The 19471-nt window shown below is 36.7% G+C and overlaps 1 protein-coding gene across 2 annotated transcripts in view; it reads right to left on the bottom strand.

Moving 5' to 3' along the window:
- Positions 1-19471, bottom strand: part of LOC145673502 (phospholipid phosphatase 1-like) — a 322758-nt gene that overhangs the window by 150194 nt on the left and 153093 nt on the right. For both annotated transcript variants that reach the window (XM_081743272.1, XM_081743273.1), the window contains one exon: positions 3090-3204. In XM_081743272.1, coding sequence (XP_081599398.1) covers positions 3090-3204 — 115 coding nt within the window. The remainder of the gene's footprint in view (positions 1-3089; positions 3205-19471) is intronic.

Here is a 19471-nt window from a genome sequence, read left to right as displayed (position 1 = left end):
AAAAATTTGCATCAATTTTCCCCGCACCCTAAACGGAGTCAATAGCATATTGCAGCGTTAGTGTGTATTTTTCAACCTATCGGAACAAAATCGTAAATTGAGAAAGAAGTGAAAGGAAAATTTTTAAATTTATGAGTAGAAAAGCCTCAAGAATACATTGTAGGTATTTTATAAAACCATGGAGCAAAAAGCCGTTTATAAATTACGAACAAACTGCTAATTGATAACCAAATTTCTAGAACTATTTCTAAGAATTCTTTGTTTTGAGAACACAGGCTTAATACTGGCGCCGCGGTGGTTCAATGGTACAGTGTTTACCTCTGGCGCATGAGGTCTTCGGTTCGATCCCAACTTACGTCAAGTGAGCTTTGTGGTGGACAAACACCGTGTGCGTGGATTTTCTCGGTGTTCTCACGTTTTCTTCCATTTTCTTCATTCCACCATTTCATTCCTTTCTCATCATAACCGTATCTTTTAGCCTGGCCGGCATAATCGTGGGACGTAAAACTTAAAGATTTCATTGCCATTACATTTACAAGCATAATACTTCTCGGTTTGTAAATTAAAAAAAAAAAAAAATACTGAAACGCATCTTTTTCACGTCCATCAATTGTTTCATTCTCTCCAAGATTGTAGAAAGACCATACCAGTTAACCTTTATCATGACAATCTCAATATACGCAAAATGATTTCCTTTCACACTGTCTTGTGAAAACAAACAAATAAACAAAATTTAAAAGTGTTATATTCCAGCCCACAAGCTCATACGTTTTTCAACCGAACTTTTAATTTGTTCTATTCACGACGATCAAAGTAACAAGCCAATAAGTATCTCCAATGTTTCTTTCAGGGATACTATACTTTCAGGACGGTAGCTTTTCACCCCAAAGTTGGCGCCACACCTAAATAGTGTCTCTCACATTTTGATCCCCTCCGACGGACAAATTTTCCTGTAAAAAATATTCCTGGATATCTATCCCTCCCGAGACTTTATTTCCATATCAAATTATTATTGACCCTTTCCTCTTCACATTACTTGAACGTTCAATGGTCGAATTGAATACAATAACAACCTCTCTTAACGGACACCTTACAGTAGCGGGCACCTTCATTATACGGACAAACTATTTTGTCCCGAGAAATACACGTATTATCACATCAGAGAATCCTCCTTTAACAGGCACGGACAGTCTTCTTTTACCCCCAGCGATTTAGTAACTTCTTCATAACGGACATGAATTATCCTCAACTCATATACAGAAAATACTTTTTGGAATTTGAAAATAAATCTTCAATTAATACCTTGAGCTGATGAAGCAACTGTGTGAAGCATTTACGGATACCTCTCATTTACGGATAGATAATAATTTCCCATCAGTATCCATTATTAAGAAGTTTCAGTGTATAACATTGAAACATTTTTCAGTAACAAGTGTTTGTTTCTTGCCATTTAGAATAATTGTTTTAGGTAACTTATATCCTGAAGTTCTCTTACCTTGTAGCAATAACATCATTATTTTTATACATTTTTATCTTCGGATTCGTTACTGGAAGTCTCATAAATATCCGTCAAAAACCATTGATGGCTTTGAGATTACTACACATTTTAAATTCGAACCAGAATGTATTCGCTTTTTAATTTTCTCGTTCTAACATGCATAGATTTTACGCTCACTGTTTAATCAATAATAATAATAATAATAATAATAATAATAATAATAATAATAATAATAATAATAATAATAATAATAATATGACGTTATCTGTTCCTTCTAGTAAAATGTGAAAGCCCATTACTCTATCTCATACAAACGAAACGTAAGACGAAACTTTTTTTTTCTTAAAGAAAAGCTTCCTTGTGTCTAAATGCAGTGTTTTATTCAGACATATTAAGGAGTGAAATTCTCTCCCCATGTTCTAGAAACCCTTCGCAAAATTTTGAATATATTTGCGTAGTAACACGCAGGTGATAAATAAGCTCTTCCCTCTAGAGCTTCAGATTTTCCCTCGAAATCGAGAAGGCTGGATAAAGCACTGCTAAATGGGTAAAGCACTGCTAAATGCCTTTGTTGCCGGAGATCCGGGTTCGTTCATTGATTTGGGATTTAGCGTCCCATTCAACACCGAGGGTATATGACACGTGGACCTACGGCTTAACGTGTAATCTGAACAACATGACCTCCCACCGAGAATCGAACTGGAATCTTCCGCGCCTTTATCCCGTACGCTAACCATATAGTCACGAGGGAGCCCTAGACCCGAGTTCGGTTTTCGGTAGGGTTACTTTACCTGTAGTTCGGAAGCAACATTATGCTGTAGGTATACGTCTCATACAGTCTCGATATCCAAAGGATAAGGGAGATTCAATAGCAAATAAATGGATCTTGAGTGGGCAACTATTAGATAAATTTAAATTGATGGGCTTGAAAACAATAGGCCTACCTAAAGGTTTGCAATATTGAAAATTGTGGCGTTATTTAAAAATATATATCCTGAAATTGGAAAATAAACCGAAGCCAAGCTACTGTAAAAAATATCTTAACTGAATAGAAAAGATAGAGCCAACAGTATTTCCATGTAGCTCCAAGCTTATCTGTATTATTTCTGTCGTAGTATATTATAACACTTTATCTAAAGGTTTAAAAATAAAATGTTTTCATTTGAAGAAAGGAAAGAAAAAGAAAAACATGTGTGCATGTGCATAACTCGTTCTCAGCGAAGAACAATGGACTAAAATCTATGTTGCATTTGTGTCACGTTTCTGTAACACACACAACTTCAAAGTCAATAAAACATCTTTTTTTTCTTCTTTTCATGTTTCCAATTGCACACATAAAAACATTGCCCTCTCTTTTGCAGAGAACGTTCGTTCACAGGACAAATTCAGTGTGGCAAAATGATTGGAGGACGGCTGAAACAAAAAATAATCCACAAGTGAGCGCGCACGAAATGACAACTACTTTCGCTCACACAAAACTTTAACATTGAATAAAATTATCAGAAAAAGGTTATAAATAGAATGGCAAAACACATAAATAAAGGAAGAAAGAAATATAAAAATCATTCAAGGATAAACGATCAGAACTTACCCGAAAGAATCACCAAACAATCCACAATCCATCTGGCTTTGACTTTGGTAGGCATCTTCTGCTTGTGGGCAGGCGGTGGATGCGCGTCCCGTTCGGCTTTTGTTACTGCTAGTTCCTGCAGTGAAGATCAGAGGACATTAGTTGTCAGATCGCTGCTACTGTTGGATGAGCACAAACGACTACAAGCACTCAGCTATGCTATCGAGTATTCATTTTTTCTATATCAAGAAATATCGAAAAAAGATAACACCGCGTCGCGTGATAACGCTCACGACCATAACAGAAAAACAAACTTTTTTCCTTCTTTTTTGTTGAAGAGTTTATATCAAATAACTTTTTACTACATGAAACGGCGACTATAAATGTCTGGTGCTACTGATAAAATTTATATCACGTGTTACGATGTTCCGAGACTGACATGCTCTTCTGATTGTTGTATAACAAGTTTAGGTTTCTAATTAATTGATCAATTTCGCATTTACAGTGAAAGTGTGAAAACGTCACTTCAAAACAAAATAATGATGATTTAATTGAATTTAATTGCAGGTTTAAAGGGCCAAGAACAGCGTTAACAAACTATAACAGTGTAATACGGAAAGATAAATACATTTCTGGCCAATACCAGTATAAAGTTCAATATTAGGTACAGTATATAAAATCAATAGTAAAATATGGTGCAAAACCGCATCATTAACACGCTAGCCGTAAAAAAAAGAAAGAAAAAAAAAGTGAGTAGGCTATTGTTTCACAGTTTAAAATTAAAACTTCCTAACTATGCGAATTCAATACTGAAACTTGAAGTACTGTATCTATAAATACTGCTTGCAATAGAGTTGAGTTGATTTTAAGTTTAACGTCCCTTTCAGCAGCGAGGCTATATGAGACAACGTCGATCCAATGCCAAAACCGCGAATGTGCTAAATTTGATTTTGAGTTACTGTATAAGTATTTTAATATTCAACTTACTCCGAAAAATCATGTATATAAATTTAGGTACATGTTTTAGGAATTGATGATAACTTCTAATATGCTCATATTTCACAAATGGGGCTTTGGTATTGGAATCTGTGTGCCCTAATTAACATGAAATTGCACTTACGTGAAAATAGAAAAATTTGCACATTCGCGGTTTTGGCATTGAAACGACGAAACGTGGAACCCAAACCACATGAGTTCCCGCCGGGAATCAAACCCGGATTTCCCACGCCAAAGGCGCGCACGCTAACCGCTTAGCCACGAAGGTGGTTGCAATAGAGTAATAAGATCAAAGATGGAACCTGGTCCTCGGACACTGAATCCATATCAAAAAGCCATTGCTTGTTGTCCCTTACTGTTTGTTATATGGCGGTAAAGATTGAAACTCAAAAAAGTTTTTTAAACCACTTCCGGTTTGAATAATGGGCTAAGGAAAGAGATAGACTATATTATTGGGACATTGCACCGATTGAAAAAAAAAAAACTTCTTGATATCTTTTACCATTTTTGCTGTACAGAAATCAGAATTGAAATACGCTCTACGGAAATGATGGTAAATTTTAACTATGCCTACTCTTGGTTTTGGTAGAATGTTGTGAATAGTCATGATATGTTGTTTTGAGACGCTGAATTGTTTGCAAGAAAACAGCTATACTAATACCAGATTGACTTGATCCCTAGTCTTCCGTTGCAAGCGCTGCTATCGGCTGAAGGAATTCCACTCGCTTTCTCTCGCTTAGCAACAGCTGAACCCTTATTGGCTCAACGCGTGGGTGTGTGAGGGTGTGGACTTTAGTGCGCATTTTTGCCACGGCTCAAGACATTTTGGCAGCACAATAATCGCTATCTGTTACCACTTTCGTTCTATGGTGATAAACATTGAAACCGGAAATAATAGTAAATTTGAATCACTATTTTTCCCTCTCGATACTCTTGTAATGTACCATTACAGTTGAAAGTAATGGCAATTTTTTTTTACGCACCCTGTACCTAGTAATTTTTTTTTTCATTCAATTTCGGTTTAGCTACACAATTTATTTACTCCCTTTACTTCGAATTAAATACAATGAATCGAAAGGTTTCATTAATAACCATATTCCCACTGTATAATATATTTATTTATATTTTGATTAAGTGTAAAACCCATTTTCGGATATATAACTTGAATAGTTACAAGGTTTACCATTCTGACGTCATACCGAAACATAGTTCCGTTATTGGATATAAATTTCCTTAATTTCAGACCAATGTAGATTTTGGCCAGGTACCTAATCTTTCCCTCACCCCCTCTCACTAGTCCATAGTCGCTTTCAGATCCGGTTATATCTGGATTTGCCAAATTTCTATTTGCTTTGTAATTTCCGCGGCTAAAGTTTCCGTTCTCATTGGAGGAATTCTCCTACCTCTGGCTTTTTCGGCGCAATATTATCAGAACAATTGAAGACACCTTACGAGGAGCAGCCCGTGATTTCTTCTTCTACATATCTGCGGTAAAAGGATGGAAATTCTAACTATCTCAAGGTAATATCCAGTTAATTTCATTGATAAACGCCGTATAATGATTTAGGAGCTGACAAACTTACATTTTTCGTGAAGTGAACTGTAAAAAATAAAGGAGAAATGGGAACCAGCTTTACAGACGCCATATTGCTCGTTATCCAAGCCAAAGAATAGACAATATAGGAAAGTGATTTTTGATCTGTTAAAACTCAGTTAGGGATTAGGGACAATACGACCTGGTTTCGTACATATATTATAGTGTGTATAGTAAATGTGATTTTTTTTTTTATTAGTCAGTAAGTGCATGTACACAGTAGGTTTCATAGTTGCAATGTTAACTTTCGGAATGGCAGCTTAAGCTAACAAAAAGGGGCTCCTATCCCCTTTTCCAAATTGAACCGGTTCTAGCGGGGGAATGGGTTAGCTATTGTTCGTTTTAGGGCCTTTTCCCCTTTCAGGGGAAGGGTCCCTCCATAAACCTCGTTAAGGTGCCCCCAGGGCATCAACTTTTGGTAGTCATTATGTAAACAATTGGTCAGGTCAATTAGACCTAGTGTTACTTTTCTCATTTTTGACCCCCTTTAAATTAAATAGAGCCGACTGTATATATCGACGAGGGAGTAATGTATTTTAAATCTAATGTGTTAGGTTATTTTCGTCAACATGCATGTAACTAAATGGTGCATGTTTAGTTTAGTTAGTTGTCTTTATGTATAGTACTAACAGTGGTGTATGTAGTTAGTAGTTTTGTGTGAGTGTGTGAATTTTCGATTTGGACAGTGTATAAATATGCTTTAATTTAGTACCATTTTTCCTAACAGAAATAAACCAGAGTAAATATTAAATTTCTGATTAATGAGTACAAGTATAGATTTCAGTACACGGTAAATTATGCCTCCACTACAGCGCCACAGCGTCCGGTTTCGGTACTCAATTGTTTGTTGACAATACGACATCGCATAACTTAGTGATCTAGGTTGTTGGATTTTAGTCATTTATTCAAAAATTACTTTCATTGGACATGGTTTTCGGTTCGGATGAGTATACCTTCGTATAAAATAGCATGAGATCTTACTGTACTAAAAATTTCAGCTTGCTAGGTCCAGTAGTTAATGAATAATCCGCTGAAATAAAGAACACCTATTTTCTTAATAGAAGTAAAGCCCATATGCTGTTACTGTTTGTTTGAAAATGTAATATTAAATTCTCTTTTCCCGTGGCTGTAGAAAATTCCATTGTTGCTTCAGTTTTATCAACAAATCAGAAATAGATTAATCGTTGACAATTTAACTTTCCGTAAATACATGTATGATTTTTTTTTTTTAAACCTGCAAGGTAAATACAATTTGGGTGCTTCGAAATAAAGAGTACGTGGTTCGATGAATGTGATCGTGTGGTGGTTTGAGCGTGATAGATTGTGATAGTTATATATATATATATATTTATTACTGCGTAATGTAAATATGTGTATGGCCTGCGTGTAAAATGTACGAAATAGGGTGTTTATAAAATATTACTTCGTGCGAAAATTAGTAGATAATGAATGAATGTAATGATATGTTAATAATATGATATATAATATGAATGAAATGATGACCCCTATATTTAAATGGATAGGCCTAGTGAATTTTATATAGTGAAAATATGAATATGTTTACGAAGAAAGAAAGAAAAAAAAATCTCTCGCGTTTTGACTTCCACACCAGTGCATTCATCCAACCGAGTTTGCTACTTGGATAGTAAATTATAGTTGGGAATTGTGTGTTACTTTGCATTTATGTACCTCCTAACAACAGCCCCAGATCTTAAGCCTTTCAATAGATAGAGTAGCATCATGTGGGAATTACTTCTAAAGGTTGACAGAAATGATAATTAAGAAAACCAACTGCTATATCCTGTGATCATCGAAAAGTACAGGTTTCGGTCATTTGTACCTTTAGCATTCATTGCCTCTCCGAGATTTTTTTTTTCGTTGCTTACCTTATTTATTTATTGTGCAGTGTTCATATAACTCAGTTCGGACTATCCGATTAAATTAACTGCTACTAAATTAATATTTATGTTATAGCGTACCCGGATGTCGACCCCTAGTCCCCTTAAGTATTTTCGTTTCTTTTCTTAGTTTAATTAGATGAGGGAAATTAACGACATCCCAGACTGTGGCGTGTCTGCGCAGGGTAGCTATCGGTGATGTTTTGGTTATTGAGATCACCGATCCAAAATTCAGTTTATTTAAATTTTTTTTTTATTTTGGCAAATTCTCATTAGGGATATCTTAGCTATTACTCTAATTTCATTACTATTCTGGAATCTTCTAGTTTCCAAGTGGTCGGATGATTTTTTTTTTTTCTTTTGAAATCCTAAATTAACGCCGTCTCTAACCTTCCGGAGGATTTCGGGGTCTGCAAGGGTGTTGACCGGATACGGTGAGTGGTGGGATTTCCCTAAAGCCTTTGTCTTTCCGAAAATCCCATTGTGGACACAGACTTGTCTCATCTTCGCAGACAGTTTTATCGGCTATTTATTTGGTAAGCCGAACCCTTTTTGGCATGTTAAGAATATTTTGGCTATGGATTTTGTTGAGAGCGAAATTCGACTTCTAACTTTGTAGCGTTAGTTATTTCCCACTTAATTCTTTGGCGCCCCTATTCTTCGTCTTCCTTCTTCTCTATCTCTCTCTCTGTCTTCATTACTTCGAGATTTTTTTCCAAATTTTTCAACCTTCCCCCCCCCCCCGGTTTCTGAAACTCATAAAACATACAATATTCATTTCACTTATTTCGATCGTATGTACTAATTGAGACATCGAGGGATGCAATTCGTGGAGGTATTGCAGCACAACTCAGGACCATTTTCGCGATATTCATTCCACCACGGGAGAAACTGACGGGAAGGTACACTATGCTTTCAGATTCCTAGAAACCTTTGTTATTCATTGATCATACAACTTATATCAATTGATTACTGATTTCTGGTTTTTATTTCTATTGATTGGTCATATAGTGTGTATGTATTAGTAGTCTGGGCCCACTAGTTTCGAATAACATTGATTTTTTTATATACATCTATATATGTGCTTACATAGTTTTAAAAGTTACGTGCCTGCTCATTTTGTTGCATTTCCACCTCTTATGTTAACTATTTTTTATATATCTACGCGGATCTTTAGTAAATTGAAAATGATTATTGATTATCAGGTTTATTCATATGAAATACAATGTTGCAACCTTATGAAGGAAAAAAGTGAATTTTGATAGTCAGGGTTTTTGTTTTGTCTTTGAGCCAAATAAATATAAATATTTATAAAATATGAATACTTGTCGAATATGAACGGTGATGTAGAATTTAAACGTCGATGAAATATTAAGATAGATATTAAAGTGAAATTTATTGTATTGATTAATATGAATACATATATATATATATACGAGTATGTATGTAATGGGCTCGATATTTACCCTGGTCTTGTTAGGTTGCCATAGATTTTAGACACCCGGTATTAACTAACTATTTGTGATATATAGTATTCCCGCGTAAATTGTCATAAATTACTTTTTGTTGAGTTGTTATTAATTTTTGTAACTATTAAAGTGGAATATAATGTTAACTACTGCATGTGAATAAAACAAGTAGCGGGTCGTAAGATAAATAAGAATAACCCTAATCCTTACCCAAATTTACTTTGCGAGTGAAATTAGCAACCTACGAAACAGTGCGCCCCTCCAACGACTTTTTCCATCAGTAAACATGAAACAAATCCTTCCCCTGCGATCGGAAACCAAACTATTCAATATTTAGAATCTTTTGACTACAAGAGCTATACTAGGAAAAAAATTAGTGATCTTAAATTCAACGAACTGAAATCCGTTTAATAAGTTAATGTGAATACCGGAATATGGAAATATGTTCCCAATATCTGTGACTGGATTTGATAATTTTTCTTTAATATTAACAAACTTTGAAATTTTAGATCAAGTGCGTCGAGTGACAAAGTGAAAATTATAAACATATATGTGATATGAAGCAATTAGTTGTCTATAGTTAAAACAAAACCAATTGAATACTCTCATGGACACAAACCACAGTGCGTAAAGAGAGTTAAAAAAAAAAAAAAAAGGAGCTATTATCGACGTAAAAACAAAGACTCATAAAACTGTCGATATGTCTCCTATTGAGACAAAGACTCAATAAAATATTACTAAAGTGTTTTTTTTTTTGAATGATTAACCAATTATTTTTCCTCTTTTGCCTGCAACGATATGTATTCATTGCACTGAATTTTAAATATATCTTGACCCTTGAAGTTTTTTTTTCTTCTTTTTCTTGTCTCGTCTTTGGTTTAATTCTTTTCCATGTAATTCAACTTTTAATATATATATATATATAAAAGGGAAATGTGTTATTTGATCTTGTTGCAAGTAGCGAATTTCTGTGCATGTTTATGAAACATTTTTTTCATGTATTAAATTTTTTTTTTGTTCTGTTATGTCAAACTAAATCTTCTTCTATTGAAATGTAATAAATGTCTATAGCATTGTAGTTAGGTTAGTTTAATTCAACCAAATACAACCCGAAGTATACATTGTCCTGTATGAATGTGTGTGTGAGTGAAATGTAGATTTAGTATTAAGTGCACCAATTATCTTGTCATACATGTGTAATTTATTATAATTATTGGTAGTTATCAATTGAACTCATTGAAGGTTAATACTAACTTAAGTTGGCTCTATGAAGGAAGTAAAAAGGACCGAAGTAGCCTGAACAAATGATCATCATGGGAGAACTGTGAAAGTCAAAATCTTCGACAAATATGTGATACTCTGATTTTTTTTTTCTTTCTTTCTGTGGTCGTTTCTAACATGCCATCAACTTCGTCGTTCATTTTTCAAATATTGAATATTAGTCTAAAACTTCTGGAAATATTGAATAAACGGTAAAATTAAACTTTCTCATCTGTCTCCGAGCTAGATTGGGATAATTCGGTAGTTGGGGTCAAATGGATCTAGATCGGGGATGTATGGGTTAACATGTGTCTACCTTTGATCACCCTAATACCAGACATTTACCCAATAGCTATTGGAAATGATCCCAATTCGATAATTATTCACTTTCCTTTACCATATTTCTCAAAATATCCAGTAACAGTTTCCTCTTTATCACCTTCTTACTTTACCTCTTTCCTCTTCTATCTTCCTTTTCCTTTCTTCATCTTCTTCTTCTATTTTTAATAAAACTGAAAAGGGGGTCGTGACTGGGAATTCTATATGTAATAAACACGGTCATGTATTTATTTATTTTATTTTATTTTCTTTAGAAGTCCGATAAAAAAATCTTCTCATTTCGATCGAACCTAGTATGTTCGAAATTAAGAAATGGAAATTATATTCCAATGTAATTAGGCATAAGCTGATAGCTTCATGAACATCCCCACCAGGGGTGAAGGGTTCCCACTCACGACTTATTTCTGTGCATCACTTTTGTTGCAGATTTTTTTTTTAATCAGTTTTAGATTGACGCGCAGCGACAGGATTCGTTGTTATGGCAACGGTGGTTGGCTGTGGCAACGGCCCCTCTCCTATTTTCAGTTTTAGAATGGCGACACGTGACAAGATTGTTGCCATGGTAACCATGTTTACTGTGGTAACGGATCTGAAAATGTTTATTGAATAATACCAGTTATCATGCCAATCAGTTTGAATTGGTGAACCGCGACAAGAATGTTTGTCATGGCAACGTTTGTTCCCATGGCAACGGATCTCCGTTTAAATGGCGACCGATAGATTTGAAATTTTTTAAGAATGTTAAAGAGTGAGGTTGAAGGCATGTTGAATTGATTACAACATTGAAATTAATACGAGAAATTTTATAGTCAAGTGAAACAAGTAGAGTCGTTGGCTACTTTGTCATTTTTGTTTCCTTTTCTAAGGGGGAAAAAGAGAAGGAGTGTCAAAATTTTTCTAAAATAGAACTAAACGCTAGAAGGGTTTCAAGGAAGGAAAGAGAATGGGAGTCCTTTAATTTATGAATAATACTTGTTTGGATAGCGAATAAGTATCTTATAGTATATGTGTATTTTTGATATATATATCTTGTCTTTTGTAAAGTGTAAAGTGTCTCAAAGCTATGGCAACAAAAAAGGTTGTTGTGTCACAGGACGAGTGTGATGTCACGTGCACTCAATGCACATTAAACGAAAAAGAGAAAAGATCTCGCGCCCCGCGGAGACTTATAAGATGTACCGGTTGTGGACTAAAATGGATCCACTTTGCTTGCTCCAATTTGGACGATACTGCTGAAAATGCAGAAAAAGTTCAAACCGGCGAAATAATGAAATATTGTGAGGAGTGTGAAAGGGACCGAGGCCAAATATCTCCAGCGGAGATATCTGACCTCGACGATGAGGAAAAGAGTGGAAATCAAAGTGATTCTCGGGATCAGACGGCAAACCCGAAGGAAGGAATGTCATCTGGAGGGTCTGACACGTCTGCATTAATTCGCCAGATGATGGAGATGATGAACGAAAGATTCACGATGATGAACGAAAGATTCACTAACATGGAACAAAATAATACAGAAATGAGACGTGAAATAAATGAGAAGTTTGATACCTCGAAACGAGAGACCGACGCTCGATTCGAGGTATTAAACAATAAAATTGACCAGATCTGTTTAGACTTTGCTTCTTCGATGAGCAAATTGAAAGAGCAAACATCTACTGAACTGGAGCAGGTTAGATACCGGGCCCAACAGTCCACCGAGCAGCTCAGAGACGAAACAAATGAGAAATTCAACGAAATAGATATAAGGTTTGAGAGTACAAACAAAAGATTTGGTGACATCGAACAAAAAGTTGAACAGCAGCAGGCTGAAATAAGTAGATTGAATGTTGTAATATCCGACCTATCAATAGAAACTAAACTAGAGTCGGTTGACCAAAGAATTAGTCGAATTCAAACCGAAGTAGACAGTATTAAGGGGAATATTACTAAATTGCAAATCGCCAAGTCTGATATCTCCTATCCTTTCCCTGATGGCGATTCTCCAGGGAAAATTTTCCCAGAAACAAGTAATGTCCTCCCGGGTAAGAGTCAAGTGTTGCCTGATGCACGGGACACAGCAATGTATTGCTCCCCGCATCAGCCAACCTCGAAAACATGGTTGAGTAATTTCGATGCACCGATGCAGTCGAGTGTTGTGACTACAACAGTCACTAGCGTAAATGCTCACTCTACCTTTGGAATGGTACAATCGTACAGCGTGCTGCCAGGAGGGGAAAGGAGATGTGCCGGACCGTCGGTTACTACCGTGGTGGGTCCTAAGTTTGAACCTTACATGGTCAACACAAATTACAAAACCTCTCTTGGTCATATGGGAGCGTTCAGTTCAGTGACCACTCCGTCGGTGGCAAATCCGGTGACAACCCCAACTGCTCAGGATAACGCGTTGATTCCACTGGATTCTTTTCCTGCCCCGTATAGTATGAGCTCTAAAGTTTCCCTCCGGGATATTGAACGTTTTCCCACGTTCGATGGGAATATTACTAACGGGTTACCTCGGGTTTTCCTGCGGAGACTGCAGCAATATTTAGACATGTATAAACTTACTGATGGGGAACGCCTGCAGATAGTTGAAAAATGTTTGATCGCCGCTTCGGGCGCATGGTTTGCTTCGGTTAAATACCAAATCCGGACGTTTAGTGATTTTTTGATTCTTTTCAAAGAAGAATATTGTAATGAGCACATCGAACGGCTCCAAAAGAGAAACTTACAATCACTCCGGTATGATCGCTCCAAGTATGGGTCCCTCTTGGACTATGCTTGGAAAATTATCGAACTATATTATCAGATAGCTGAACATCCCTCTCAGGCTGAACTTGTAGATATTATAGTTAACGCTCTTCCACCCGATGAGTCCCGGGCCATAGCGTCCCACTTGTGCCAAACGGTGCGAGAAGTCACCTCACGGTTAGCTGCCTTGTGCGGTAAGGAAGTTGGTGGTCCACCAAAACGATACTTCGCCCGACAGGCAAAAATTCTAAAACCGACGAAGACGAAGGTAACGGCAAGTTGCCAGACAGATTTCCTGAGTTATACCCAAGCTGGATCTCGTTATCCTAGTGGGTATGGCTCAGAAAACAACAATAATGGCCGGCGACTATTTAGGAATCGGCCCATGTTCAACAATCGCCGGAGTTATCGTCCCTATGACCGTACCAACATGGAATCGAACCCGGGTAGGGGCGATAACACCAGGAGGAATTTTAACAGGGCGTACGGAAGAAGGGAGAACGGTAATAGTCAGAATAATAGTAACAATAATGTAAATCGACCCCAGAATTCAGTCCCTTCGCAAGTGCGTGGTAACGGTGAGCCTAGAACAATATTAAATGGGAGTGATAGTCGCGAAACGGCGGTAAAGTCGACAAACTAACGCCGCAGTTACCTGATGAAATGGGGGAGGATAACTGCGGGTACATACACCCCATTAACTACAAAACGCAATATTCTAATAATAGTAAATCCGAGTTTCAGATACAAGAATACCCCTCACCAAATTCCTTAGAATTTATAATAAAATTCGTAATCGATGAAGAGCCATTTGCGGTGGGGGAAGAACGTTATTTCTCGGCATCTCCCAGCCTAAAAGGAAGTATCGGTGGCGTTGAACTTGTTGCTACCATTGATAGTGGTTCGGAGCTCTGCCTAATGGACTGGGAGGTGTGGAGAAGATTGAAACAGCGCTTCCCTTCTGCAAAATTAAGGCCGTACACTGGTCTTACACTGGGTGCATTTGCTGGGAAGGAAAGTTTTTCAGTTCAAGGGGTTCAGAATTTCAATCTTAATATTCAAGACCATATTTTTGAAATAGCTATTTTTGTTATTAAGTACTTGCGAACGGATTTAATCTTGGGTTGCCCATTCTTAGATAAGTTCCATTGTATCATCGACCGTGAAAAGAAAGAAATTCGTATGAAAGATAGTCTCGGGAATGCAGTTACTGTTTCAACTGATAAACCAAATGTAATGTTAGTGGGAATACCGGAAAGAGAGATTGCAATCGGTGAGTCAGGGCGGCCAGTGATGGATCAGCCCATGCTTGACCCCAGGTTTATCTGTCAAGCTGCCTGTGCAGTGACACCTCTCAATGGGGGAGAGGTTAACAGGGACGATCAGCTGGATCCATTCCTGAACGCCGAATGCAATGTCTCTCCACAAGACATCGACACTTACATTACTACTCGGGATGACTTACCACCACCAATTAGATCAGGTCTCCGTAAACTATTATTACAGTACAGATCTCTCTTCTCCGAGTACCCACGTCGTGTTAATGCGCCTCCATACAAAATTCAACTAAAAGATAACGAACCAGTTGTAGGACCTTGCTATTCTGTCCCACAAGCAATGCAACCCGAGTTTGAGGCCGAATTAAATAAATGGTTACGGTTAGGAATTGCTATAGAACAGATGTCCCCATACAGAAATCCTATTCATGTTGTCAGAAAGGCCTCTGGGGGCGTACGTCCCGTTTTGGACCTCAGGGCTACCAACTCAAAAATTATTTCTCCACAAGCACAGGTTGAACCAATAGACGATTTATTACATCGTGTTTCACAAGCCACTTGGTTCTCATCTTTTGATGCGTCTAGTGCCTATTATGGGATCAGTTTACACAAAGAATCATATCAATGTACTAGCTTTGTGTATAAAGGAAGGCAATATTGCCTTACCGTTTTGCCACAGGGATTGAAGAGCAGTCCTGCTGTTTTTCAATCCGTTATGACTAATTTTTTCAACGACTCAACTCGTTCTTTTGTAGTTTTATACCTTGATGATGTTATGGTAAAATCGGTCACGGAAGAAGAACACTTATCTCATTTAGAAAGAACCTTTGAAATTTTCAAGAAGGCAAATTTTTCCTTAAATTTTCAAAAATGTAAGTTCTTCGCACGGGAGATAAAATTTTTAGGTCATATCATTAGTGGCAAAACGATAAGAGTCGACCCTAAATTAAACGAACCCATTCGTTGTTTTCCGGTTCCGAAATCAAAGAAGGCATTACAAAAGTTCCTAGGTCTCATAGGGTGGAGGAGAAAGTTCGTACCAAACTTTTCTGGACTTACCGCTAAATTATATCAACTACTAAAAAAGGATCAAAAATTCACTTGGAACGATGAAACATTGGAAACTTTCCATAAGTTAAAAGAGCTTATTAGCAATCCGCCTGCTCTAAGTCAGCCAGATTTCTCCCTGCCATTTCACATACACAGTGATGCGTGTATGGAAAATCTGGCTGGCTATCTTGCACAATATCCAGCAGGTCAAGAAGATCCTAATGTCATCGGATATGCTAGTCGACGGGTAAAGCCTTACGAATTGTCTCTGTCGATCTCTCAGTTGGAACTACTGTCCGTTCTGTTCCTATGTGAGCACTTTGAACAACATATTATGGGTCGTATCACGCATGTTCATACCGACAATGCAGCAGTTACTCATGCTTTCACTCAGAAGAACCTTGAACCAAGAACCACCAGGATCCTACTTAAATTACAGAAATTTGATTTAACATTTCAGCACTGTCCAGGCCGCGAGAACAATATCGCCGATACACTTAGTAGGTACCCGCCTGAGTTATTGTTTGAACCCGAAACCCATTATGTGCATTTCCTAACGAAAACACAATATGCTGACATTGATTTAAATCATATCAAGAAAAATCAAGAAACTGATGAATTATGTCAAACGTTCTTAAGGCAATTTGAAAATAGTGGTAATCAGAATAGAATCGCAATGCATTGTGGGTTAATGTACATAAAACCGTTGCGAGTTCAAAAATGGCTTTTAGTAATACCTCAGGCTTGTATTCACCAAATTATCAGTATTGTTCACTCCACAGGTCATTTTGGAGTTCAAAAATGTTATCGCTTTTGTCGCGCAATCTTTTATTGGAAAAATCAAAAAGCTACCATAAAAAATTTCATCCGAAACTGTATCCAATGTGCGGAAACAAAATTCGCAAACCGAACCATAGCTCAGCAAGAATATCACATAAGAGCAAATGTACCCCATGAGACTCTGGGGGTGGACCTTATTGGGAAATTACCACCTAGCCAGGGATACTATTATATTTTATCATTAATAGATATTTACTCTCGTTTTGTTACTTTTCTTCCGCTCAGAAAAGCTCATACCAAAGAAATAATAACGGTACTAGAGAGAAGATATTTTCACCTTTTACCATATCCTCAAGAATTCTTAAGCGACAGGGGCCCACAGTTCCAGTCCAAACTGTGGCAGGATTTCTGTGCTAAGTATAAAATTAAACACAAGAAAACAGCTAGCTATTCTCCTCAGGGTAACAGCATAACAGAGCGCAGCCATAAAGAGCTCAATAGGTTAGTTCGGTTATGGTGTAATGAAGATCAAACCACCTGGTATAGATATCTTGTAAAAATACAGGACCTTCTTAATAATTCTTATTGCTCAAGTATTGGTTGCACGCCGGCGGAACGCTTTCTGAGTTACTCTGCTGTTGACAACTACCGGAAGGTGTTCCCATGGCCAAAACAATTAGATTCCGTTGAAAATAGGTTTAAATTTACGGAGATAGATATAAATTCACGAAATTCTAGTAAACGGTCAACACATTCTGTTACTCTGGAGGAAGGTCAACTAGTAATGCTGAAATTACACAATTTATCGTCAATAATAAAGCAGGAATCCGCCAAATGGATGAAAATTTTCACTGGCCCGTTTATCGTGAAAAAATTATTAAAAAACTGCGCTGTTTTGTATAATCTCAAAGGTGAAAGTATCGGAACTCACAATTTTCGAAATTTAAAGATTTTCAATTGTACAGAAGATAAACGTAGTGAACTACTTGCGCAATACCCCAAGTAGATATAATACACTGTCCTAGAGTGACTGGTAACGTTTGAATGGGATGAATGAGTGTGTTAACTTAACAAGCATCATTAGTTAGTATTCCCAATTAGCAAAATTTTGTTATTCTAACAAAATTTTGTTAATGGGCCGGGGAAAACTGTAATGTACCATTACAGTTGAAAGTAATGGCAATTTTTTTTTTACGCACCCTGTACCTAGTAATTTTTTTTTTCATTCAATTTCGGTTTAGCTACACAATTTATTTACTCCCTTTACTTCGAATTAAATACAATGAATCGAAAGGTTTCATTAATAACCATATTCCCACTGTATAATATATTTATTTATATTTTGATTAAGTGTAAAACCCATTTTCGGATATATAACTTGAATAGTTACAAGGTTTACCATTCTGACGTCATACCGAAACATAGTTCCGTTATTGGATATAAATTTCCTTAATTTCAGACCAATGTAGATTTTGGCCAGGTACCTAATCTTTCCCTCACCCCCTCTCACTAGTCCATAGTCGCTTTCAGATCCGGTTATATCTGGATTTGCCAAATTTCTATTTGCTTTGTAATTTCCGCGGCTAAAGTTTCCGTTCTCATTGGAGGAATTCTCCTACCTCTGGCTTTTTCGGCGCAATATTATCAGAACAATTGAAGACACCTTACGAGGAGCAGCCCGTGATTTCTTCTTCTACATATCTGCGGTAAAAGGATGGAAATTCTAACTATCTCAAGGTAATATCCAGTTAATTTCATTGATAAACGCCGTATAATGATTTAGGAGCTGACAAACTTACATTTTTCGTGAAGTGAACTGTAAAAAATAAAGGAGAAATGGGAACCAGCTTTACAGACGCCATATTGCTCGTTATCCAAGCCAAAGAATAGACAATATAGGAAAGTGATTTTTGATCTGTTAAAACTCAGTTAGGGATTAGGGACAATACGACCTGGTTTCGTACATATATTATAGTGTGTATAGTAAATGTGATTTTTTTTTTTATTAGTCAGTAAGTGCATGTACACAGTAGGTTTCATAGTTGCAATGTTAACTTTCGGAATGGCAGCTTAAGCTAACAAAAAGGGGCTCCTATCCCCTTTTCCAAATTGAACCGGTTCTAGCGGGGGAATGGGTTAGCTATTGTTCGTTTTAGGGCCTTTTCCCCTTTCAGGGGAAGGGTCCCTCCATAAACCTCGTTAAGGTGCCCCCAGGGCATCAACTTTTGGTAGTCATTATGTAAACAATTGGTCAGGTCAATTAGACCTAGTGTTACTTTTCTCATTTTTGACCCCCTTTAAATTAAATAGAGCCGACTGTATATATCGACGAGGGAGTAATGTATTTTAAATCTAATGTGTTAGGTTATTTTCGTCAACATGCATGTAACTAAATGGTGCATGTTTAGTTTAGTTAGTTGTCTTTATGTATAGTACTAACAGTGGTGTATGTAGTTAGTAGTTTTGTGTGAGTGTGTGAATTTTCGATTTGGACAGTGTATAAATATGCTTTAATTTAGTACCATTTTTCCTAACAGAAATAAACCAGAGTAAATATTAAATTTCTGATTAATGAGTACAAGTATAGATTTCAGTACACGGTAAATTATGCCTCCACTACAGCGCCACAGCGTCCGGTTTCGGTACTCAATTGTTTGTTGACAATACGACATCGCATAACTTAGTGATCTAGGTTGTTGGATTTTAGTCATTTATTCAAAAATTACTTTCATTGGACATGGTTTTCGGTTCGGATGAGTATACCTTCGTATAAAATAGCATGAGATCTTACTGTACTAAAAATTTCAGCTTGCTAGGTCCAGTAGTTAATGAATAATCCGCTGAAATAAAGAACACCTATTTTCTTAATAGAAGTAAAGCCCATATGCTGTTACTGTTTGTTTGAAAATGTAATATTAAATTCTCTTTTCCCGTGGCTGTAGAAAATTCCATTGTTGCTTCAGTTTTATCAACAAATCAGAAATAGATTAATCGTTGACAATTTAACTTTCCG

Source organism: Thermobia domestica, chromosome 16 (assembly GCF_964235325.1).
Source record: "Thermobia domestica chromosome 16, izTheDome1.hap1.1, whole genome shotgun sequence".
Classification (NCBI taxonomy): Eukaryota; Metazoa; Arthropoda; class Insecta; order Zygentoma; family Lepismatidae; genus Thermobia; species Thermobia domestica.
Note: the sequence above shows the minus strand (reverse complement) of the source record. Positions and strands in the feature narration are given on the sequence as shown.